General features: G+C 35.4%; 3 protein-coding genes across 3 annotated transcripts; 1 reads left to right on the top strand and 2 right to left on the bottom strand.

The window, feature by feature from the left end:
* Positions 1–1454: 1454 nt before the first annotated feature.
* mRpS26 (mitochondrial ribosomal protein S26) lies at positions 1455–7584 on the bottom strand. The gene is made up of 3 exons (XM_071592859.1): positions 7207–7584; positions 6778–7033; positions 1455–1802 (listed from the first exon to the last, which is right to left on the bottom strand). The coding sequence occupies exons 1-3, from the start codon at positions 7440–7442 to the stop codon at positions 1623–1625; spliced, it is 672 nt and encodes a 223-aa protein (XP_071448960.1). The 5' UTR covers positions 7443–7584; the 3' UTR covers positions 1455–1622.
* Positions 7585–13895: 6311 nt separating this feature from the next.
* unc-119 (unc-119 lipid binding chaperone) lies at positions 13896–21298 on the bottom strand. Its single transcript, XM_071592746.1, has 6 exons — positions 21064–21298; positions 20773–20853; positions 20362–20481; positions 20054–20234; positions 19576–19748; positions 13896–15168 (listed from the first exon to the last, which is right to left on the bottom strand). Exons 1-6 carry the CDS (start codon positions 21167–21169, stop codon positions 15044–15046), a joined length of 786 nt encoding a protein of 261 aa, XP_071448847.1. The 5' UTR covers positions 21170–21298; the 3' UTR covers positions 13896–15043.
* Positions 21299–21423: 125 nt separating this feature from the next.
* LOC139693891 (ribonucleoprotein PTB-binding 1-like) lies at positions 21424–24491 on the top strand. Its single transcript, XM_071592211.1, has one exon. The coding sequence runs from the start codon at positions 21482–21484 to the stop codon at positions 24170–24172; it is 2691 nt and encodes an 896-aa protein (XP_071448312.1). The 5' UTR covers positions 21424–21481; the 3' UTR covers positions 24173–24491.
* Positions 24492–24977: the final 486 nt, after the last annotated feature.

The following is a 24977-nucleotide window of genomic DNA, read 5'->3' on the forward strand; positions in this document are numbered from 1 at the left end:
GAAATACTATTAGAACTAGTATGTATGTTAATGGAAGGTTTTTTGGAAAGATATTTTAAAATTTCATGAGAGGATGCAAAGGGATGGAAAGAGGGTATGACGGAGAATGGTGCGACAATACTTTCTCCTGGAGCACATAGGGCTCTTCATTGTGCAACCCAGGTCAGAGTTGTTAAGTCGCTACGTGGAATTTATTGCCACTAAAGAACATGAGACATCAAATATTGACCACTGACCATAAGATTCACTGAACACTCTTCCCCAACTCTAATAAGACAGCAAAATACCTCAATAGACAGGCACTGGATTGGGGATGCACCTTTTCTTCAGATATGATATCCCCCACCAGAGGGTAGATGTTTGGAGTACGCAGAACTTTGGCAATGCAATTCCATCAGATGGCCAAGAGAAATCCACCAATCACTGACAACCTTGCACTTGAATCATTTGTCCACTCAAATATGTTTCATTTGATTTGAGGTTTAATTGGCGAGATATAGGATGATATGAATCATTCACAATGAGAACACCAGCAATCTTGTATTTGACAAGTAGCAGAGGAGGCCAATTCATTGCCAAAAACATGAAAGCTGAGCTGTGCCTCCAAATGTGAAATAGCATTGAAAACAGGATATTCATTCATACCTGTATGTTGAAAGTTTCTATTAGATGCTCATCATGTTTTGGTGGTAAAAATTACACACTGCCCTAGGTTTCAGGTCATTAGTCCAAGGAAATGAAATCAGGAGACACAAGAGATTCTCCACCATGGAGGAGCTTACTCGGGGGACTTGGCTAACTTAGACAAGACCACAACATGGTGAAGAAAAGTGTTCTCCATCAAAATTCATTAAAGCCAAAGCACAGAATAGGCAAAACCTCACAGAATACTATGAGAGAAATGGTACCAGAGTGACGAAAGATGTAATTGATAAATATAATGGAGTAAAAACCCTGACTGAAAACAAAGACAAAAATTCGTGAATTAAACTAGGTGGCCATCTCAGCTAAAATTGGAACTGTGATATGTAGAGGCCCATTTCTGATAATGTTACGTGCTCATTAGCTTACTGCTCTGGTAGGAATAGTCCACCACATGTAGTCCCCTGAGAGACAATATTCTCACGGAGGGAAGCTTTCACCTTTGAATTTGAGCGGGCAGCAAACCAATAGGTGAAAGTGTGTAAAGGGAAGGAAATAGTAGGGGTGGCCAGTTTCCTTTCCTCCAACTGAGTAAGCTTTTTTGTTTGAAATTCCCTTCAAAATCACCTGCTTACAAATTACCTTCCCTCGTTGGACAGCATTTTCAACTTGGAAACCGAAATCACATCACTGTGAATGATATATATTTCATACCAACCCCTCAAACCTTTTCCCCCTCCTTCACTTATTTCCCTTTATGTGTGTTAACATTTTAAGAATTGACCGCATAAGAATTTAAAAAAATACATAAGCAAAACAATATAGAATAGGTAATATATTTCATCTATTAAAACATAAAAAAGTACAATATTTAACAAACATTTCTTCTAAATGTATTTAAATGTACCTTCTGTTGAAAGAAACACTTACAAAGCACAAATAAGCACAAAATCAGTTCAACAGCTAAGTAATTGTTCTAGTTACTGACTCGTAGAAATCTGCTGGTCTTCAGCTTTACGGGCCACTTCTAGTTTACCTTTTAAACCATAAATATAATTGCCTTCCAAGTCAATACAGTAATTATAATCCACAGGATTAGCTAAGGCATATTCAATAGCTTCATCTAGTTTCTCAGGAGTGATGAATGTACTTGATTTAGCCTAGAAAATAAAAAGATAAGTTCTTGTAAAAATACTACACCATGAAAATTAAAAACATAATTCAGGGTAATATAATAAGAAATTATCATAATGAAAATGAATATTAATTCTGCTTTCAAGACAATAGAGGGAAAATAGCAGTGAAACAAATAAGGAGAGAGGGAAAATATAAATATTTCATAAACATAGGTCACAGTAGTCCAGGGGTAGAGCGTTGGTGACATGAGGGCCTGGGGTCGATTCCCGGGCAAGCCTCTCTGGGCACCTTCAGCTCCACCCAAGATATGTGATTTTTTGGGTACCAGATCTTCCTGGGAAACCATAACTGGCACAGGGAAAAGAACTGGCCCCCCTACCCTGATGTGCAAATTCCACATGCCACCAGGCTTAGTACAGGGTGACCTCTACCATCACCTACCAAACTGACCTTCGGGTTGATTACTATGTTTATGGCTTTTTTTAATACTCTGATTAAATTATATCTTTAACTTCTGATGAGTGCTGTATGCAAAAAGGCCTTCATTCATGAGAAAAGTTCTGCGTACATTATCAAACAGAACACAATCCATGAGAATTCATACCTTTCATGATAATGCTAAGTACCAATAAATCAACAAAAATATCATGAATGGTAATTTTTTAATTAAACTACCTTCAATATCCCTTTTTCAATTATTGCTACACATGGAATGAGTACTGCAAATAAATTAAAACGTGAATTAAATAACTTTTCCCATGAAAATTAATTATTACATGACTGGAAATTAAATTTACAACTGAGAATGTTAATTTGAATAAACTCACTCCATATCACAGTTACTCCTGACATCTTACACCAATAGTATTTTTTCAACAAAATGTCCCAAGTGATTTTTTGGGTACCAGATCTTCCTGGGAAACCATAACCGGCAGAGGGAAAGGAACTGGCCCCCATACCCTGATGTGTGAATTTCACATGCCGTATAGGGCTTAGTACTGGGTGAACTCTACCATCACCTACTAAACTGACCTTCGGGTTGATTACTGTGTTTATGGTTTATTATTTAATTAACTCTGTTGACGATTATCTTCAACTCTAATTTGCAACTGTATCACATTTTGAGGTTCCCAATTTACAACAAATCCTTGGACAAAATAAATGATTTGATTTTGTTGAGATTCTTAAATTATTTTTTAAGAGATTTTTACACATGAATGAGCCCATAAACATATATACGTTTTTGTGAATCAGGTGGGCTATGTGAGGACAAGGGAATAGATAGGCAACACCAGCACCTATACAAGGCCTTTGGATTTACAATAACAATGGTTGAATAAAGTACACTTGAAAAGGGTAAGTGACATTATGGAGTTCTCACATATTTATTTATGCATAAGCAGTGGTGTACCCATGAGGAATAAAGGGGGTCTCTTGTCTCCCCTGGTTCCAAAGCCTGATCCCAAGTAATTTGCTGAGAACCTTTGAATTTCAATATTAATTTGGAGGGAGTAGTGGAAGAGGCTGTCTTGGTTTAGTCAACTGTTTTGATGATGACTACAATGTTTCTTTATCCTAACCATTTTACAAAGAGCATGAAAGCTTTAATTGTGAAACTTTAGAAACTGGAAACCATCAGAATGAAAGTTTCTTCCCAATTCACATTATCTGAAGTCCTTCTCTGCAATCCCACACTTCACTGAATGCTCCCTTTCATATTCCTTTCAAATATCACCACAAGCCACACAATCTTCCCTCCTTTCACTTGCCATCTGGCCTCATCTCTATACACAAGTCCTTTCTCCCATGCAAGCCACATAATACATGTTTCCCATGAGCATTTCATTACTTTACAAATGAGTACTAATACAAGGGTTGACCAGAAAGTAACCATTTCGGCCTAGCGTGGTGGGGGGTAGGGCTATAGCCACCATCTTGGTGTCTAAACGTCCCTACACTCAGCACGCATCCTACTGTGGTGTTGGGCAGACTGTGGTTCTTCTATTTTGCTTAATGCAAACTGTTAAAATATGTACACTGCAATAGGAAATCCCACGAGTTGTGAAGTGAAACCTGTGATTAAGGTTTTACTGGCAAAAAACCAATTGAAATTCATTGGCATCTTTGTGAAGTGTACAGAGCCAGAATAATGAGTACAAGGGGAGTGAGGCAGAGATTCATACAATTTCAAAATGACCACACCAATTTTCACAACAAGGACTGCAGTGGTCAGCCTAGCCTTGTGACAGTTGAATTGATGGTGAAAATCAACAAAACAATTTGCAAAAATCACCGATTTATGATTACGGATATCTCTCTTCATTTTCTCCAAATTTCACGAAGTCTACTACATACAATACAAGTATCGAGTAAAACTAAGCTAAAAAGTTTTATTTTTTCACAACAAAGCACACCAACACACAGCTTCGTACCCTAGATCTCTTGGATGGGAGATGTTCGATCACCTGCCATACAGTCCAGATCTGGCACTGAGCAATTACCACCTCTTTCCAGGGATGAAGACATGGCTTGCAACACAGCGCTTTGACAGTGACGGAGAGTTGCAAGATGGTGTAAATAAATGGTTAAAATGCAAGACAGCAGATTTCTTCAAAGACAGAATTGAAAAGCTTGTCTATCATCATGATAAATTCCTCAATTGGAATGGTGACTACGTAGAAAAATAGTTTAAGAATGTGTTTTTTAAATGAATATAATAAAACTTTGCCTTGTCACTATGTTCATATTTTATTTCAATGCATAAGTTACTTTTTGGATTGATCTCATACATGTTTGATTTAATGTAAAACCAACTGACAATTTCAAATTTACCTTCGCCTCATATTTTTGCATGCTAATTTGACTACACAAAAACAATCAAACGTACTATCCTATTTGGATAGGCATCACAATAAACCCTAAAATAATCTTAAATGAATTCGTAAGATAATGAACTCTTAAACATGCTTTTGTATGCACAACTCTGTATCCTGGACAGGAAGGAATGAGAGAATATGAATGCTTATCAAGATACATGAAAGACTTTGATTGCAACAATTGGTGAAATTTCATTGATTTTTATTGCCAATTTATGCTGTCATTTACTTACTATTACACTAGCATATTTCATTCCTTACTTATACTTAAGAATATATCATAATAATATGTTCGAATATTTTACAATAATTAAATATGTAAATTATTTTTCATTTACACTACAGTTTCCTTTTTTAGGCAATTTAATTTCTATTATCCCATTCCTTAAAAGGTGAGATTACTTTAATTAAACTTCAGTTCTAGGAAGGAATTTTTAACAGAGTATTTTTCTAGCATACTGCTGAGTAATTGCATGGTTGGAGCATTATAAAAATGCCTGTTAGATTTAAACTATCAAACCCTATCATTACCCTGGCTATGCCTCTATGTAAAAGTAGCGATATCCCATTACTAAAGTGTAAAAAAATTGCAACTGATGAAAATATTAAACAGGCAGACACTAAGAAACTTTGCAAGCCCACAACTGCACTTTAAGAGTCACAAAATTACACATTGGCCACAAATGAAGCATGGCAAGTGAAATTTATATTTGAATTTAAATCAGTCTATGAAATTTCATATGTCTAACTCTTTAAAAATTATTTCACTCAATTGGGGATGATACCAAGTAGTCATTCCTACTCGGTAAATAAGTAAACTTCCATGTCAATTAATTACCATCATTTACTAATTACTCTGTGGAAAATTAAATTCAAAACCGTTAATTACTTTCATGATTTCACAGCGGTGATGCTAAAAACATCGAGGAAGGTCATACAATATCTAGCTCATACCTCTACCATCACTGAAGCAAAAAAGTTATTACACATGCAAGTAATGACCTGGTGAAGAGGGTGTAGATATAGTCGAATATAGTTTATATGATGCAAATTCTATTTTCATCCCTGTTAGTATTATAAACACAAGGTTAAATTAGTGGTCAGTTCTGAATCCTAAACACTTCCCCTTAAGCAAAGTGCCAGAAGAGAAGAATATTTACTCCTTCAGGGAAATGTTATCAAGTGACAGGAAATAGTGTGTACAAATAGGAACGAACAAATAAATACCACAATTGAATCAAGTAATTTAATCTGATCTTGATCCTCTTGATCAGAAAGGATCATTCTCCCTAAGATTAAGTTTCTCTTTTTCTCTTCTTCAGCCAATTGAAAAAACAAACGACAACACTGTTAATTGAATAATTAATTATCTACATTAACATACTTTTCCCTGAAAAAAACTATTAATTATAACTAAATGTAAAACTCATTTTCATTTCTGGGCATGCTAACAGATTTGTGTCCTTGGGACATATGAGACCCAGATTTAAGAATTCATACAACAGGTGATGAAAGGAAGGTAGAGTACAATAAAATTTTCTGAGGAGAAACTTCTCGTCAATTATTTTACAGTCTTTGGAAACACAGAGTACAAACTGACACAAAAGGTACAAGGTGAACTAACCCATATCCCCCTGTATCTTGAATTGTATGGTATGTGCATCTTGGTTTTCCATGTTCACTGCATTCATATCGCACATATTTTGTTCGGAAGTATAAATAATGAACAAAACCAGCTCAGCCTAAACATCCCAATACTTACCAGCGATTGGCTGTAGGGTAGACCTTTGTCATGAAAGAACCAATTATCATAGAAATAGGGGGCATTTCCCCACTCTTCAGGACAAAAGCTTACAAAACTCAGGGGATATTCTGGAACTACTAAATGAGGAAAGCCCTACTTTTAACAAGGTTGGGTTTGGGGAGCACAAAAAAGTCCGACGTAAAGACTTTGCACAACCCTATATCCATACTCTTCCTATCGTCTTCCAGTCAACATGAACCTAATTATCAATACAGAAAATGCATTGCTGAGCCGCTGGTGTTAACCATGTCATAGAAATTGGATGGTATTTGCTCGATGCCAGTTTACCTTGACCAAAAGTCTCGTGAAACTACCAACCTTTTCTTGCTTCACAACAGAATCAAGTAATTTAATCCGTTCTTGAGCCTCTTGATCGGAAAGGATCATTCTCTCCAAGATTTCGTTTCTCGCTTCCTCTTCTTCTTTAGCCAATCGTTGGGCACGAATACCCTCAATTTCTTTGTTCCACAAATCATTAACTTTTAGAGCTTGAGAAAACTCTTCCTCTTCCAAATTCGTATTTTGTTCCGGCAAATCCATTTCACTTTTTTGGTATTCTTTTTCTAAGTAAGTCCTGCAATAGAAAATTTAGTATATCTTATGCTTACGAAAATGAAGCGCGAGAAAAGCGAAGAATGGGATGACACTAAATCCTTGAGTTCGTATAAAATGAACTTGATATCCATGAATTATTAAAAGCAAACAACAACTGAAATGTTACAGAGTAAATCGTATGATAAATAATACCTGATCGATTTCATTTGCGTTCGGTATATATTAAACAGGCGCCTAATTTCCCTATCCTCGTCCTCAGGCAGACGCTTTCTTTCTGGTATTCTAAAGAGTTTACTTTTAGCAATTGGAGCCCATATAGGCTTTCTATTCCAGCGAACAAATTGCAAAAAGGCTCTAATCGATTGAGTATCTCCATAATAAACTGATTGATATGCGGTAAGCACACCAGATTTAAATTGAGAAAACATAGAGGAGCTCCTACAAGAACAGTTATTTTATAAAAAAAAAAGCTCAGCTCCCGTGCTAAAGAAATTCGTCCTTATTTACTGATGAATTGTCTGAGAATCAATCAATTGCGGAGGACTAAGAAATACAATACAATTAAATAATTTCAACACCTTCAGCACCTCGCGGCCGCATCTTGCGCAACTGCAACTTCTTTCTTCGAATTACTTTAGCCAATGCAGCCACCATTAAATGTTGGAGATGTTTATACACACTTCTTTGTTTAATACAAAATAATAATATTACAAAATAATGATATAACAAATCTTACAAAAAGCTTGTCCCCACATCGCACAAGATTGCAATGCAGGGGCGCTAATCCGTTCTAGCCCTGGTCGTGCTGCTGCAAAGTCTGGTTGTGGCGGGACAGATGGAGAAACCAAAAGAATGGCCGAACTAATATTACATACCAACGAAAAAAAACGAGGAGGTTTAAGTCTTATTTTTTTGAAGTTAGAATTCTTACAGCCATTGTCAACAGTAATATGGGGTACCTCCGGTCTCCGATCTTAAATGGGCGCTCCTTCAGGATTAATGTAAGGAAGCCTGTTACTCCTCGGGAGTTATTCACTAACGTTGTGTGGATGTTAAAGGGCTATTTCCAAAATTTGGAAACTGCGGCAGAAAGCTGTTTGTTGCCTACATAAAGCATTGATAATAAAAATATTGTATACTAATCAAGAAATACATATGATAGGTCTTATTTTATTTATTGTAGTACCCTGCAAGCCACTGCAAGGGTGGGTGGCAAGGGGAAAGATACATTGCCACAGACTACTAGTAGCTTGAGTTACTACTATGGAGTACTTAGCATAATTCAGATACAATTAATATATGGTGTGCCGATCATTTGAACTAACATGTGAACAAAACCAAAATGAATAGGTTTTCAATGTATTTTTGTGTGGTGGAAAGCTGTCTTACCAGGGTTGATGGTGTTTATCTAACAGGTGCTAGTGTTGAAGGTCTCAGGATTTCAATTTGTTCCAATATGTCCTGGTATGAAAAACCATTGATGTTTAGTAAAAGTTGGACTCAACATTTCAGTTCTTAAGACAACTAAGATAGAAGTATTATCAAAATTTAATCATGATGAGTTTTATTCATTTTTGCTCTTTAGCATTATATTTGGTGGCTGTACCACTTCATTGACACTACATTCAAAGTAAAACATTATCATAAGTATGACCTTCCAACATAATAGTTCCAACAAATAATTTCAAACAAGATTCTTATCAATAAAAATTATTCTTCTTCCTTATGTTTACATATTATTTCATTTAAATTATAAAAAAGATAACATATGCAGATATTCTCTTTATTCAGATAATTATTTTCATTTCAGAAAAAATAATAATTGCGTCTGTGAGAAAAAAGGTCGAAATTGGGACCTCACAAATGCTATACATTAATTCAATTGATTTCCTGTTCATGTTGTAACTTATAAGAATACTTTTCCCTTAAATTAAGTTGAAAAACATTTTTCTTAAAAATTGAATTATTCAACTAAATACTTAACGGAAGCTAGGTCACTTTATGCAATATCTCATCTGTGCATTTAATTGCTTCCCATTAATATAACATGAAAAAATCTGTATGATTTAACAGTCCTTGTATTTTTTATGGTAGAAATGTATTAGATATCTTGGGATAATAAAAAAAATTATGTTAGAAGGAAACTCAAAAAAAAGGTGCCAATTCAAAACCCAACTCCAGAGTGGCCAACAAAGGGTTTATCAGTGCAAGGAGACACCCCAACATCAGCACTAGAGACCTACTTTAATTTCACTCTACTAAAAATAGTCACACTAGAAAATCAGATTTCAGCATGAGGTAAGTAGACAAAATATATTTGAACTTTTAAAATAGCCAGATCAAGGCTTACCTTTATTCCCCAGAAAAGCCATCAGGATAATTACTCAATCTTATGGAACAAACCACTGCTGACCATTATTTTTATGTATGAATATTCTGGCTGTGAATAGCACGCACTGCATATCTATAAAATATTGATTTATGTAAAAGATAATTTCCATTTGTTTCCCACAAGACATGAAGCACATGATTATAAAACCAGAATGAAAAATTACCCCTCTCTGTGTAACTGCAGATTAGCCACAGCACAGGTTGAATTTCCAGCTATACCAAATTTAAATAATCCATTCATGGCTAGCCTCTAAAGCTTTGTACTCAGTGAATGAATTTTTAATTCATAGTAAAGGTGATATGATTTTCTGATGTGTCGTATAACTGATGTGAGTCATACAGTATGTCCTGTGTGCTCTGTTAGAGTTAGGCAGAAGGAAGTACAAAGAGTTACTATGGTGAATTTTACTCTCGTGTTACTTTCAGTATCCTCTTCTGGGGTTCCTCTCCCCATGCGGGCATAATCTTCAAAATCCAAAAGAGGATTATACGCATTATGAGCAATGCTCCTTGCGATGCACCATGTAAACCTCTCTTCAAAAGACTTGGTTTATTACCAGTACCTTGCATATATATATTTAATGTCATCTTACATGCAAAGGGTAATATTTCCCATTATAAGTCCAACCACAATTACCATAGTCACTACACAAGGACCTGCAATGACCTGCACCAACCATTTGTCAGGACACACAATACTGCCCATGGGCCCAAAGCAATGGGCTTAAGGTTATTCAATAAACTTCCCCATGAAATCAAATATGAAACAAAAGTACCTGTTTTCAAGAAAAAGCTGTTTAACCTTTTAAAAAATAATATGTTCTATTCTGTAAATGAATACCTTGAATTGTCGCAATGCATCAATTCCGGCTTAAACAATTGATATGTAATTATACTAGTGTATTGGTATGTATATATATATATATATATATATTTATATATTGTATCTCTTCTATTGTGAAATTGTGAAAATTATATTTGACGTGTCCTATATTTGTGTATGTATGAATATGCAACAAATCTCCGGACAAATAAATGTATTATTATTATTATTATTATTATTAGTTAAATTATACATTGAGGCAGGAAATAAATAAAGCAAAAAAAGCATGGTGGAAAACACAGTGCGAGGATTTGGAAAGTTTGCAGAGGAAGGGTGAAATTGGTGTGCTACACAGCAAGGTTAAATCATTATCGGGAAGTAAGGAGGGAAGATATGTGCTAACAGTAAGAGATAAGTTGGGTAAGATAATAGTTGAAATGGAAAAGATCCAAGAGAAATGGAAGGAGTATTAGAAGAACCAACAAGCTTAGACATAGAAAGAGAACATGACGTAGATGAAGATAGATGTCCAGGCATACTCGAGGATGAGATAAAAAGGGTATTAAGGGAGATGAAATCAAATAAGGCTGTGGGGATAGGCAGCATTCCTTTGGAACTACTAAAAGGTTTAGGAAAAGGTGGGAGGGAAGTCTATAGGGAGTAATTCGTAGCATCTATGAGGAAGGAATCTGGCTGGAAGACTTTGTTTAACAAGTGTTAGTTCCTATTCCGGTAAAAGGTAAACACTACATCATGAGAGGACTACAGAACAATAAGTTTGATCTCCCGCACAACTTAAGTTGTTCTCAGGACCATCAAACAAAGGATAGAGAGCAGGTCAAATGATCTCTTAGGGGATGATCAGTTGGGGTTTAGGGAGGGGAAAGGCACACATGATGCTATTGCAGTAATGAGATCACTAATCGAGAGGAGTATACAATACAATAAGGACCTATTTGCCTGCTTTGCAGATTTTGAAAAAGCATTTAATAGAGTGAATTGGGCAGAGGAGGCTAATCTGCAACCTGTACATGTCTCAGACTGCTCAGTTACGAGTGGGGAACAGAGAGCCCGAATTGGCAGTGTTAGGTAAAGGTGTAAAGCAGGGTTGCCCATTATCACTGTTGCTGTTCAACCTGTATGTGGAGGAAATGATTCAAGAGGCATGGGAAGAACTGGAGGTAGGAATGAAAGTGGTTGGAGAATTCATAAAATCAGTTAGGTTTGCTGATGACCAAGCTTTAGTTTGTCAGTCAGCCAAGGGGTTGCAAGCATTGCTAAGTGAATTGGAAATTCATTGCGACAGATATGGGATGAGAATCAATATTAATAAAACAAAGGTTATGCGATTTTCCAGAAAGAAAAAGGCTAAGCTAAACATTAATATAGGAGGGCAAAAAATAGAGCAGGTAGAAAAGTTAACATATCTTGGAAGCGTTTTGGATCAACATGGTCGAAGAAGTAGGGACGTAAGGAGGAGAATTGCTCTTGGGAAAGAGGCATTCACAAGGAGGAGGGAGTTGATGTAAGTTGAGTAAGGATATCAAGAAAAGACTTGTCAAAACTTTGATCTGGAGGATAGCTATTAACAGTGTGGAAACAGGGTTACTGAAGCGGGAGGATAGACATAGATTAGAGGATTTTGAAATGTGGGTGTGAAGGTAAAATGGGCCAAAAGGAAAACAAACATGTAACTGATAGGTAAGGTGCGCAAGGAGAGGAGATTGTAGGGAGAAATCATAAGGAGGCAGAAAAAAGGATGAAAAGCATATTCATTGGCAGTGGGATATTGATGACTGTAATCAAGGGGAGAGTGTTAGGCAAATGAGGAAAGGGCAGGAATAGGATAGGGATGTTGGATTGGATGAAGGGAGGTGGGAAGTACACAGTCATGAGGAGGGACTTGTTGTAGAGTAAGTTGGATTGTGTTTTGCTAGGGGTAACAAAATATTAATTTGGTATTTGAGTCAATACAAAATCTACCTTAATTGGTAATTACCTAAAAAAAGTGTGCTCTTTGAAGAGGATGTTTGACGACTGTCTTTGGTATGCCTACTTAATGACAAACAGAATTATTACTATGCAGAAACAGAACAGCAAAAGCATGAAAAAAATGTTACCCAATTGGTCCAGAGCCAATCATACTTCTAACGCCTTCCACAGAATGTCAAAGTGAGATTTGGAATTAACTCCACCGAATTATAGCAGACTACACAAGGATAAGACAGGTCTAAACTATGTGCTTATAAGGGCAATGGCCATGATACACTAAAATACTCATCCTTGGATAAATATGGCACTGAGTGACTTCTAATTAGCCACAGTGATAAGACAGCTGCATTTCTAGGAATTAAAGACACATTAAAGTTCAGGTAAAACAAAGAGGAGGCTAATACCAAAGTTTACGCGATTGCAGCACCATAGCAGTAAATTTTAATAGATATCTGGACCCACCATATTTACAGTCCAAAGAGATTACAGTCACCTATGGCAAATCTGATGACCTTTAGTACGGCGATAGAAGCCTCAATGGGTGGTACAAATAAGGTGGGTGGCACAATTCACTATGTACTTAGGTGAAAGCACATTGGAATAGGGATAACACTTAAGGGCCCAAATTGAAGGACACCCAGCCAATTTCTATGTACCCACTCATCTCAAAAGACTCAACATGATACCCATGCATTTTTATAATTTTTTCCATACCAAATAAATCACAGGATTCTACACCATACAGTTGTGCCGAGAGAGAGAGTTGTAAATTATACTTGATTTTTTATTACCATTAGTATTTAAATATAAAGGATCGTAGAAGAATAATACTTTACTGCTTGGAGAATATGGTAAGAATTTTATTGCTTTCATACTTCATATTCTGTCTATAATATTTTGTATTACAAGAGGGCTTAAAACTACAGTCATCATCAATGATTATAAGAGATCATTTATAAATACATTAAATAATTTACAAATTAAAGAATAACTCCAGAAAAATAATACAAAGAGGAACTGAAAATATTCCAGGACTCATTGCTTTAATTCTATCCCTCATTCACAAATAAACTTTCAACACATTAGAGAGAGCACAAAAATGATTATCAAATGTGAAAGACACATTAGGGTTTGGTTGATGTTGAATGTTCAGCATTAATTATCATTTTGAAATACAGAACAGTGAATTTTATGACATAAAAGTAAATGTAATTTCCATGGCATTTCATACAGGAAAAAAATTCACCTGAAAGAGTTGTGTAACGTCTTGTGAACCTGATTGAACAAAAATAAACAGTATCGAAGACTTTTTAATAAATAAATAAATAACCCACTAGGTATAAAAATTTTACATTGTAACAATTGTAATTTTAAAATATCTTTCATATATAAGCAACATTTATCCCTCAAACAGTCTAATCACATGTCTTCAGAAGCAGTATAACAGTCATTTCAAAATATGTTTTGATAAATTTTCATTTTTGTTTTACATTTACAAAATTTTAAGCCCTAATTAGAAGCAACTTACTTTGAAAGACATCTTAAGTTTTACTACACACTCCAAATCTACCAATGGCATATCACTCCACTGCTGATTATGCAACAATATTTGTATAGTTTCAGCAGCTTGTAATATGCTCATACTTAGAATGTGATTGCTGATACTTTTTCATGATTTCTTTTTTTTTGGATTTTGGACCACAGTTGTCAAATAATACTCAGGCAGGATCATATATCACTGAATAAAATGTGAACTCTTATAAAGTCATAATACTAAAAATATAAACTATTTGACAAACTATTTGATATTTTCTATTCATAAATGCTTCCATGGGTGTCAAGAATAACATCTCACAAAAAGGAAATTCCAAATAGAATCGTATTTACAAGAAAGATGTTCGCATATCATAATACTCACTGAAAAAATAAAGTACCACTGAGGTAAGTTTTGAACACTGGGAAATGTTTTGAAGGAATAGCGAACAATTGCAGAAAATGATTAAATGCCATATTGAGAGTTTGGACAGATTGATATTTGAATATGCAGAGTGTCAGCGTTATTTATCATTGCTGAAGAATGTACTTGTCTCCATCAGATATAATGGAAAACAATGACTTGCCAAAATACAAGCATCTACACTGCTCCACACAATCGAATATGTTCAACAACTGCCATTATTGCTGAAGAGGGTGAAATTGACAATAGAGATGACTACAAAAGGACTCCAAATAGTATACAACAGCTAATTTAACAGTACCTCAAGATATCCTGTGGCTCTAAACATGAGATCATCATATCTTGGATAAACATGGCATTTAATGCATGTATCACCTAACTCACTAAAAGACTTCAGCTTTAATACTGCAATTTGAAGGTCATAACTGTTTTATCGACTCTGTAACATTTAAATACATAGTAGTTTATTAAACCATTATATAGAGACAGAATGAAGTTAGTGAGTTTATGAATGGAGCCACAGAATTCATAGTTCAAGTGAATCGAGCTTCAGCTTCACACAAATAAATGTAAAACATACATTCTAGGTTAGTTGAACCAGACAGAGATAACACACCATCACAGTTGCAGGAATATCCAAGGAACACACCATTTTTGGTGAAGCAGGTAGAGTCTACCTGAAAACTCAATCCTGCCACCATTGTTCAATGTCATTCAACATGAATTTAAACCGCAAATATTTGTGTTCAAGTTTGACTGTTGTTTTATTAGACTGTACAGCTCAGTTCATAAAAAAATGTAATCATTTAGATATACTCAAAACTCTCCCATATTCACGAAAACACACTCCTATAACATTGTTAATATCAGTGTTGAGATGGCAATCCACCATCATAAGCATAATCAGCTTTGTTGTGCATGATGAGTCTGTCGTCCACAAAGTAGAAGCTATCAGAACGAGTCTCAAATGGATGGTTGATCATTTCAGAAACTGCAGACAAAAAGCAGAAAAATAAAATTGAGAATCAGGAAAGACCACAATTTGCCTTTAGCAATAAATTTAAGTATAAAGAAGAAGTAGCATTTCCAATATGAAAAGAACTTAATTAGGTAACTAAAAAATTAAGGCAAAAAACATTTTACACAATAATCTGATACAAAAATTTCAGGAAAAATACATCAATAACCCAAAAATCCCATTGGCTGACTTGTGTTTTTTACATAAAAAAATAATATTGTTACTACTTCTCAGTAAATTCCAAAAAAACTGCGGGAGATGTGGCAGCAGTAACTTTAATGGAGGTATCCCCCTAATATGCATTTCAATGCAACAATTTCAGAGTGTAAAAATCATTTGTCTTGGAACGTGATTTGAATCCTCATCCCACTCTCTACCCTTCCCTCCCGCACCCAACCTCCCCACCCCAACCTGAGTGTAGCATATATAGATATATGTCTGTAGGAGTTGTTACCCGAAGATGACTTTGAAAGTCGAAACCCAGGTCATATGGAAATAAATTTTCCGTGAAATCACAAAGTTACAATTTTTTCATTTCTTTAGCCTTATTAGCTTCCTGTTTGAGTTTAATACTTATCTTTTTCTACTTCCTTCTATGGTTTGGTAAGATTATAGGATAAATTTGTGAGATTCCCAGTTTATTTATGTATAGTAACTAAATAATACATCTATACATAAATCTTTTAGATTTGATTTGAATTACTTTAATTCTGTTAAATTATAAGTAAATAGCTCGATATGACGAAATTAAACTAAGTTCAAACTGTATTACTTTTATACGTTCCAGGTGATTTGCACACTATTGGCACTATATACCTCGACTAACTCTTATTTTAGAATAAAGGCATGGGTAATGTGCACCTTCAATGAAAAAGATTGAATGAAATTTGGAAAAAATACAATTTTACAGGATTAATCTTATAGAATCGTACTATTGTCTTTACAATCATTATGAAGAAATTCCAAAAAAGTAAAGTTTGAGATAATTTTCTTGAGCCTACTTGATGTTTTTAATCACCAAGAATGAGAATGAATCCGAAAATAATTTTTTGGATGAAAATGAATAAAAGTTCCAAAAATCTTGAACACATGCAATGTGATAAGGAATAGAGACAATATAAGCAAGTAGGTTACTAGTTCTTTACATTGAGAATAGGATGAATAAACTAGTGAAATAAAACAGTTCAGTAAAAATGATGGAGGAGATGAATTAAATTCATCTGACGACTTTACTTGGAAATGAAAAATAGTAACTTTGTGATTCAACAGAAAATTTATTACGATACGACCCAGGTTTTGACGTTCAACGTCATCTTCAGACCTGAAGATAATGTTGAACGTCAAAATTGAAAGAATTGATGAAAAATGGGCGTAATGAATTTTCTGTGGAAGCACAAAGTTACTATTTTTTTCATTTCCAATAAGAATTGATTCCATAAAGTTATGCTGGAAACCATCAATTGATGACTTTACTTCAAGCACTAGTAGCTGCTAATAAATGTACGGTTTTCTTAGGCTCAAATGAAAACCCGAGTCCATCTCCTTAGAGCTATCTATTTTGGGTAAATGGGCATTTCCTCTCATATGATATTCATTCCTTGTTTTTACAGAATAATCACAATGACCTTCAAAATGGAGACTAATAAAAATGAAGCAAATAACCAGTTGAATCTTTACTTGAGTAATTACCCCAAAAGTTACAGTCCATCAATGCACATAAATTCCTCCAAATTTGTATTTATGATTACCTCTTTCCCATTTTGAAGATACTTTTATATGGATATTGCAAGTTCCAAGTGTCATCCAAATGATTATGTGCATTGAAATATAACATAACAATTACCTGGCATAGAAAGTCACATAAAGACCAAAAATATTTTTTTTAAAACGCCTCGCTTAAGAAGTGACTTTTCACACAAAAAACAATGAAAAGAAAGCGGATTCCTGGAATTATACTTAGGGCACACTTACTGCTTCAGTTTGTATTTAGCACTTGTTCCACTAGCATCTTAGGGTTGCTAGGGATCACACACTTTTCCAAACTTATATTCAGACATATTATTTGTAAATTTTTGTGCCAAGTTTGATAACCCTGGCAAAAATGTCCTCTAAGGAAACAGCCATTAGAGAATAAAAACTAAAATCATTGAAATGAGAGCACAGGATGTGAACACGGCTGATATAACATGCATATAAAATCAATTTACATCAACGATTTGCACCATCCTCAAGGGCAAGATAAAGGAAACATATGCTTCAAAGGGAGTGATCTGAATTTCTACCCAATGGTCATGCATTCTAAACAATATTCAAAAGTGGTTTCTTAAATGGATAAATAAAAAGCAATAGCAATGCAACACTATTAACGAGACCATCATTTGTGAAATGGTGCAACATTCACCAATCTTATTTAGAAGATGACAAGATCAACAATGACTGAAAAAGAAGTATTAATGGGCAGCCATGGGTGATTTGAGAAGTTTTAAGAGGAGAACCAGCGTCCATAGCTTTGTGAGGTACGGTGAAACAGCGATCTGTGATTAAAAGGCAGAAGAAAATTTTATCTTCAAGAAGAGGAAACTTCAAGAAGCTCATAAATTCTGAGGGTTACCTGCTGCAGCAGGCTTCTAATTGTGATGAGATGGGTCTTCATCATTGCAAAGTGAACAAAATATTGAAGCATCAACAAAAACAAATTTCTTTTTTGAAATTTTTCATAAATAAGAAACCAGTTACACATGTTTTGATTCTTTTTTTGTTTTCTACCAATCGAATTTGCATTTCATGTTTGTTCTTTCCACCATTGAAGAAAAGATGAAGATGATTCACAATCTTAAACAATTTATGTAATTTTCTGAGAACAAAACATGATCATATTTTTTTTGGCATCGAACACATCATATTTTGCATTAATTCATAGGGGAAAAATTGTTTCTCTTAATGAATGCTTCACTTTACGAGAAAAATTCCGGAACAGATTATGCTCATTATATGAGGTTCCACTGCATAAGAAAAATGAAACAAAACTCAAGAAAAATTAGAAAAAATTATTGAGGTTCCAAATCTTCTCAGTGAAAAATTAAACTCATGATTGCTTGCTATTCATGAAATCTTAAAAGTTTCAGTCACTCCTGCTGTTACTATTATGGCCAGCAGTATACATGAATGTCATGAGCTCTGAATTTGTGGCTATATCAAAATTTGCCACAAATTGACAATTAACTTAATTTCCACCGATTTATAAAGGATGAAAAATAAGTTAATAGACGCAAATTCAAGTTATCAGTAGAGATTTGGATCAATCTCATTTTAAAGTTGCCATGATCCAAAAACGTTAATGCTAGGAGATTCATATTTATTCGATAGTTGTAGGCAGTATCAGTTTCCATGATGAATTAAATCAGCTTCACACATTCACCAAGCAGGAGTATTTGTAGGTACTTAAACTGAAGATTGCCACCGTGAAAACTTGACCCATAAATACATCACAAAATATTAAAGGAACTTCAGTGGGTGATGATTTTAATAAAACCATGAAATATTTGGATGATATTCACTTCCCTGAGTAATTTGACTTTTTTCTAATTTCTACGCGCCCAAGTGGAAAATATTTGTGAAAGATTGCTTTAGACAAAGAGAGAGAAGTGAGTCTGTTGGTAGAAATAAGCAATTATGCAGTGATAATATTAGGAGTGATGATGTTTGACAGAGCTCCAAAATTGGACAACCCCAGCACAGTGATATTGATGCAAATAAACAACAAACTTGATGTAATAACAAGATTGGAAACAATTTTGCCCCATTCAGCTTGAAAGGGGAAAAATAGATGTAATGATTTACCTCATTTCCAATATTTATTCAATGATTGTGCATGGTAAGAGTCTTGTACATGGAAGAAAAGCTAAGAGGGTAGATTGCAAGTACCACACTAAAGCAAATCTTTCTCAGAAGGAATGCCAAAAGCAATATGATGATCACCCAACTTATATAATAATGAGCAAAGTGACTAATGAGTTGAAAGTCTTTTATGTAACAACTCAAAATACTTCATGCCAAAGAGGGTAGGTATACACTAATTTCTAGGGTAATTTATAATTTGAGGCTAAAGTGTATGCTACCTTTTATAATAAAAACAAGATGATTAACATTAATTTTATGACATCACAATTAACTACTGGCACTCCCTAATCTTTAGACAGCAGAAACAAGTATGCATTACAGAAACTGAGATATTCCTTGAAAAGTATACCATATCAAGTAGAGCAAGGTGTACCATGCAAAATCAGAATTATAAAAAACATTGCACGATATGATGCAAAATAGTGGGCATGGTAAATCTCATATTTCATCTCCAATATTTAAATAGGAAAGAATTCTTACCAAGATCAGCACCAAGTGAAGGAAATTCATATATGTGCTCACAAGTGTTCCGGCTGTTTGGTATACAAAAGCCAAATTCAAAATCAAAACTCTTCAGTAACCTATCTCGGAAGTAGTGACGCTCAATCATTCGAAACTTGCTCACAGCTCGACTTCCAACAGTAAATTCAACCCTGGAAAAAATCCTTGTCCGTTAAGCCAACTACTAACCAAATAAACCATAAAATTATTAAAAACAGGATAAATAAAAATGACATTATTGCAAGAATATTTATAGCCTTCTTAGGATTAGGCAGAATATGAGATTTTTAGGAAATTACAAAATGATTATCATAAATAAGATTTGAAAACTTTAAACGGATAAGGGAAATATTATTTTACCTGCTTGCAAAACTTATAGAAAACTAGACCTCCTAAGAAATAATATATATTTACGAGGATACAAGGTAAAATTACTAGGTTTACAAAACGGACTTACGTCGCCCCAACAGTTTTCAACTTCAGAAACTGTGGTGTGAATTGATAACGAACAAATCGCCCGGCATTAGGATCCGAATTATCTTCTTGATATTCTGTTGATCCACTTACACCATGGGAGTGCTCGTTATCTCCATTGTGCTTTTCTCCATTTTCATCACCACCTTCCCCCTCTGAATCACCTACAGGAAAGGAATTTGATAAAAAGTATTCTTTCTAAGTTCATAACATGGTGCACCTGAGCTGTTCAGATGGTGATTACGAACTGAATTTCATATTAATTACTATGCCGCTGTCCATGAAACTCACCTACAGCAACGGGTGGCGGCTTGGCTATTTCAAATAGTACTGTGCCTGTGTCCAAATCTCTAATTTTGAATCTTGTGAAGTCAATGTCGTAAACGTTTGCTTCCGGAGAACATAAATAATCTACGTACAAAAAAATCAATAACATTAAAGGCCAAACATCTGTTAATAACCATGTACTACGGGAAAAATGTATCGAATTAGTATTTTAACTTACGAAGAAAAACGATAAATTAAAAGTAACTCAAAAGATGCTGTGAATTTCACTAGCGACAATTACAAATGGCAATATTTGCGCTCGATTATCAAAAATAAAACCGGAGCAATGAATAAAAACATTCTGTTTTATATTCCTGTGACTTAGATACAGATAATTGGAAATTCAATCAAGCGCAAAACACGAATAAAACATACTTTCTGTAATCCTCGGGAGCCTAAGGACATCCTCAGGAGTAACCGCTTCTTTCAGAATGAGAGCCTCCTCTGTAACGATATCTGTTACAAGAATACCATTAAAAATTATGAGATTTGAAATCTTGACGAAAGAAAGGATTCTTTAATAATATGAATTTATCAATGACAGATGTTTCGGCAAAGGTGGAGCATTTGTATTTGTAACAATTACAAAATTATAAATTCAATATTTATTTTTCATTAAAAGAGTATGTTCCACTTAATTTACGCTAACTCAGAGTTATTTCTTACCAGACGAATCAAAATTGCAGTCCTTACGAGATTTCGCTTGCCTAACTCCAACATTAGTAACGACATTACTATTTTTTTTGTGAGTAATATTACTCACGATGCTCATTATCTTATTTTTTTAATGTGCGCTTAAGAAGAAGTATATTCCAATGATAACACTAAATTTCAATATGCAATAAATAATAGCTACAGCCAGAAAACCATTTCCTCAGCTGTCAAAAAATATGGTGAAGACTCCCTCGTACGCCCTTAATCGATAGATCTATCGTGCCTAGCGACCAGTCCCAACGACATGAACGTCGAAATAAATCGATTACCTGTTAGCCTGATGGCGTCTTTAAACCGGTAGATAGACTCAACGTAAACGGGCTATACCTTTTAAGTTTAAATGATTTTATGCGCCCGCTAGTCATTAGCCATGTCTATTGTTTCCGCAGAGGGATTAACGACCTCTAGTACAAATATTAACAGCTTCAGTGACGACTTGTTGAAATCTAAACATGAGAAATTCTGGTCTGGTGAAGTGCTGGCTACGGCTTCTACAGGTGAATTTTGGGAGGACGATCCAAATGAAAAACTCAAGAGGAAGGTTAACCAGTTGGTGGGAATATTTCATCAGGATAGAGGTTTACAAGTGAAAAATTTACCCCGTGATGTAACCGAAGAGGAGATCAGAGAGCTACTTTCTGATTTTCCGGTACAGTCGGTACAAATTGTGGCGGGAGTTTCGGGATCGGTTGCTGCTCGTGTGACTCTTGAAGATCCTGAGATGCTGGAAGAATGGGACCGGGAAAGAGTGTTTTTACTTAGGAACCAGCGAATGCCTGTGGCTCCTGAACGTACGGAGATGGTTATGTGCGTTGCCCGCCTACCGATTAGTTACACCGATGAGAAATTTCGGGCCCTATTACTAACTTACGGTGATGTTAGTATGTGCTTTTTGATGATAAGCGAGAAGAGTGGTGCTAGCAAAGGTTATGGTTTCGTCAAATATACTTCTAAAGATGCAGCTCTAAAGGCAAAGGAAAAGTTAAACGGAATGCAAATAAATACTTGTGTTCTCTCTTGTGACTGGCTTGATGTTAATCATACCACCTTTGCTTCATTACATTCCAAGTGCCTCTATGTGGATCAATTACCTCCCGACTTTTATGACATGGGGGAATTCAGAAAAGTATTTAGCACCTTGGTTAATCCTCCGTACTGCCAAATTGCCCTAAAAAATGGTTGTCCGCAGGACTGGGGTTTGGTTGAATTCAATAGTGCAGATGATGCTGAAAATACTCAGGTGGCCCTGGCTAATTTCAAACTGAAAGGGCACCCACTAAGGATATCATACTATATTCCAGGCGTTCGCGCTCTTAATTTATATCTCACTCTCTTAAATGAGTCTGACAATAAAGAGAAGTCAGCACTTTTGCCTGATCCACCGGGTCCAGCAGTTTTTCTTCAGTTCCAAAGCTTAGCTATGAGAAATCCAATTTTTGCACAAAATCTACAAAACATCATTTTGCAAAGCACTCAGAAGAGAAATAGTATGGTAGATGCTCCTAAAAAAGGCAACGGTTCTCACACACGACCAGAGGCCTCTTATGCTGATGCTAGTCGACAGCTGTCAAGTGGTAATGATAGCCTTGAGCATCAGCTGGGAGTATCAATGAACGATCCATTTCAACTGGGCTTGGGATCTAACCAACCCCTTTTGGGTAGAAATCCACAGATGCTAGCCATTATGCAGTCTTTGTTGAATAAACAGTTACCATCACCTCATGGTTTGCCTCTCCCTCTTCTTCAAGATAATATAGTCAGGTCTCCATTATTGGGGAACAGTTGGATAGGAAATATTCTTCCACCAGATATTGAAGCATTTCAAGTTCCCAGTCATGGTCTCAGTCACCTAAATTCTGAAGTTTTTAATCCTCTCGGCGCTCAGAAATCAATGTCTGCTAAAGTTTTGGCAAAACCAGAACAAGGTCTGAAGACACCTCTGTTAAATTTCCCTCGTGGTTCTTCGGAGGATTTAACACTCAAGGGCAACTTCAAGTCTCAAAATGAAGTCTCAAGCCAAGATGACATTGGTATGAGTCTTCAGAGGCCACAAATAGTGAATAATTCAATGACTCTAATTAATGGAATACTCAGCGAATTACAATGTCAAGGTCAGTTCAATATCCAAGGTTTGGGTGCTCAAAAACATCCAGAAAAAAGTAATATTTTCAGTAGGGATCTTGGTCTCATGGGAACCCCTGCTAATTTAAAACCAGTGCAATTCACAGGAAAATCAGGAACATACTCGTCTGATGTAAAATTACCTGTAAGCAGTTCGACTGCCAGTGCACTCCTTGAAACTCCCAGAATATATAATAGTACATACAGTTCCCTGTCTACTCCTACTCCTTTAGGGAAATGTGAATCTCGACCAGCAAGAAGTGGTGGGTCTCTACTGCCCACACCAATTTTACCCCATGAAATATCAGCTAATCCTCTAGTCTCTCCTAATGTTAGCTTCATGGGTCCCCCTAGCAAAAACCCAACTCCAGGTATCCACAGTCCTTTACCGGATTCTGTATTTCAAACTCCCCCTCGGAGAGTCCAATCCCTTGACTCTGTCATTAATGATTGCTGGCTCCCCGGTACTAATCCATCAATTCCAGTACTACCTCTCCATCATGATGCTTTGGACATAAATCCTGTGACACCTACACCCAGGGTGCGGCATTTTGGGGCAGGTTCATCAAGGTGGCCAACTGTTAATCCAGGCCTGGGTAATTCAGTCAATATGCATCCAAATTCAATGTCCTCCCCCAACAATAATCATGCAAGGACACCAATTTTATCTGGACCCAACCCTGGCTTCTGGTCTCCTCCTAATTTGGCCAATTTGAAAGAACTCTCTGGTGGATCTGATGTCCCTTGGGCAAACCCTTATGGACCCTCTCTCCTGGGCTCACCACCACCCTATGCAGTGACACCAATTGGGCAAAAGAGAAAATACGACCGCATACTTCCATCCCCTGAACCTAGTCCAGAAGGCAATTATATTGGACAACATTCTCAGGGAATTGGCGGCCATTATGCTGATTCTTACTTTAAAAGAAAAAGGAATTAATATTTCTTGCAGTAATCATGTTTTTGAAATGTCATTTTTCTCATGTCCTTGTTAATCTGCTCTATTTTCCTTTGTTCATTGCTTTTTTAAAAATTAAGCTAAAAGTGCCTTTTTTATGGTTTAAATGCTTTGCCTATGCAGAATGTCAAGCCTCTTTATATTTTGATGCCCAAATACCATATTTTTAAAATGATCACATTTACATAATTAGAAAACGCTATTACTTTTGACTGTGACAGTTGACTTATATAAATTGATAAAATGTTTTTTATGTCGGTGTGTGCTAATGCATTTCCAGTATTTATATAAATAGCCATGTGCTGATGAATTTTTGTATAAGATTTTGTGTACTGAATACTATTGTCATCTTGATTATGCTCATATTTTTGATAATACCCTGTTTGAAATACATAAAAGTGGTATTTTGAATAACTATACTATTTACCATAATTTTATACAGTTTTTTGACTAGATGATTGATGAAACTTCTGTGCTGTCCATTCTCATTTTGCATCTTTACATATCAGTGACATTTTTTCCCCATGTATTATGTTGATGCCTTTTTTGTATGATATTGTATTGAAGTACATTTTAAATACAATATTCTATTAAATAATTATGAAAACATCAATATTGTCTTTCTTTGGGTGAAAATAAAATTGAACTTGATAAACAATAGGTCAAATTTCAATTTTCATAAAACTAGCAAATATTCATAAATAACAAGGGATTAGCAGTTCCATCAAAAATAATTTTAGGTGTTCCATGTATCTGAGTACTGTAACTGTTTTTGTTTATAAAAACA

The sequence above is a fragment of the Hetaerina americana genome, unplaced genomic scaffold (assembly GCF_022747635.1).
Source record: "Hetaerina americana unplaced genomic scaffold, ioHetAmer1.1.p SCAF_5, whole genome shotgun sequence".
NCBI classification, from domain to species: Eukaryota; Metazoa; Arthropoda; class Insecta; order Odonata; family Calopterygidae; genus Hetaerina; species Hetaerina americana.

Bases quoted from the DNA above. Each gene is read 5' to 3' on its own strand.
- mRpS26 (XM_071592859.1), bottom strand. From the start codon at position 7,442: ATGTTTTCTCAATTTAAATCTGGTGTGCTTACCGCATATCAATCAGTT. The intron at 7,034-7,206 runs GTATTATTTATC...TTTCTATTGCAG, and splicing joins ACGCAAATGAAATCGATCAG to GACTTACTTAGAAAAAGAAT. The intron at 1,803-6,777 runs GTTGGTAGTTTC...TTTATTTTCTAG, and splicing joins CTGTTGTGAAGCAAGAAAAG to GCTAAATCAAGTACATTCAT.
- unc-119 (XM_071592746.1), bottom strand. From the start codon at position 21,169: ATGAGCATCGTGAGTAATATTACTCACAAAAAAAATAGTAATGTCGTT. The intron at 20,854-21,063 runs GTAAGAAATAAC...TTCTTGTAACAG, and splicing joins CTGCAATTTTGATTCGTCTG to ATATCGTTACAGAGGAGGCT. The intron at 20,482-20,772 runs GTATGTTTTATT...TTTTGTACGTAG, and splicing joins GCTCCCGAGGATTACAGAAA to ATTATTTATGTTCTCCGGAA.
- LOC139693891 (XM_071592211.1), top strand. From the start codon at position 21,482: ATGTCTATTGTTTCCGCAGAGGGATTAACGACCTCTAGTACAAATATT.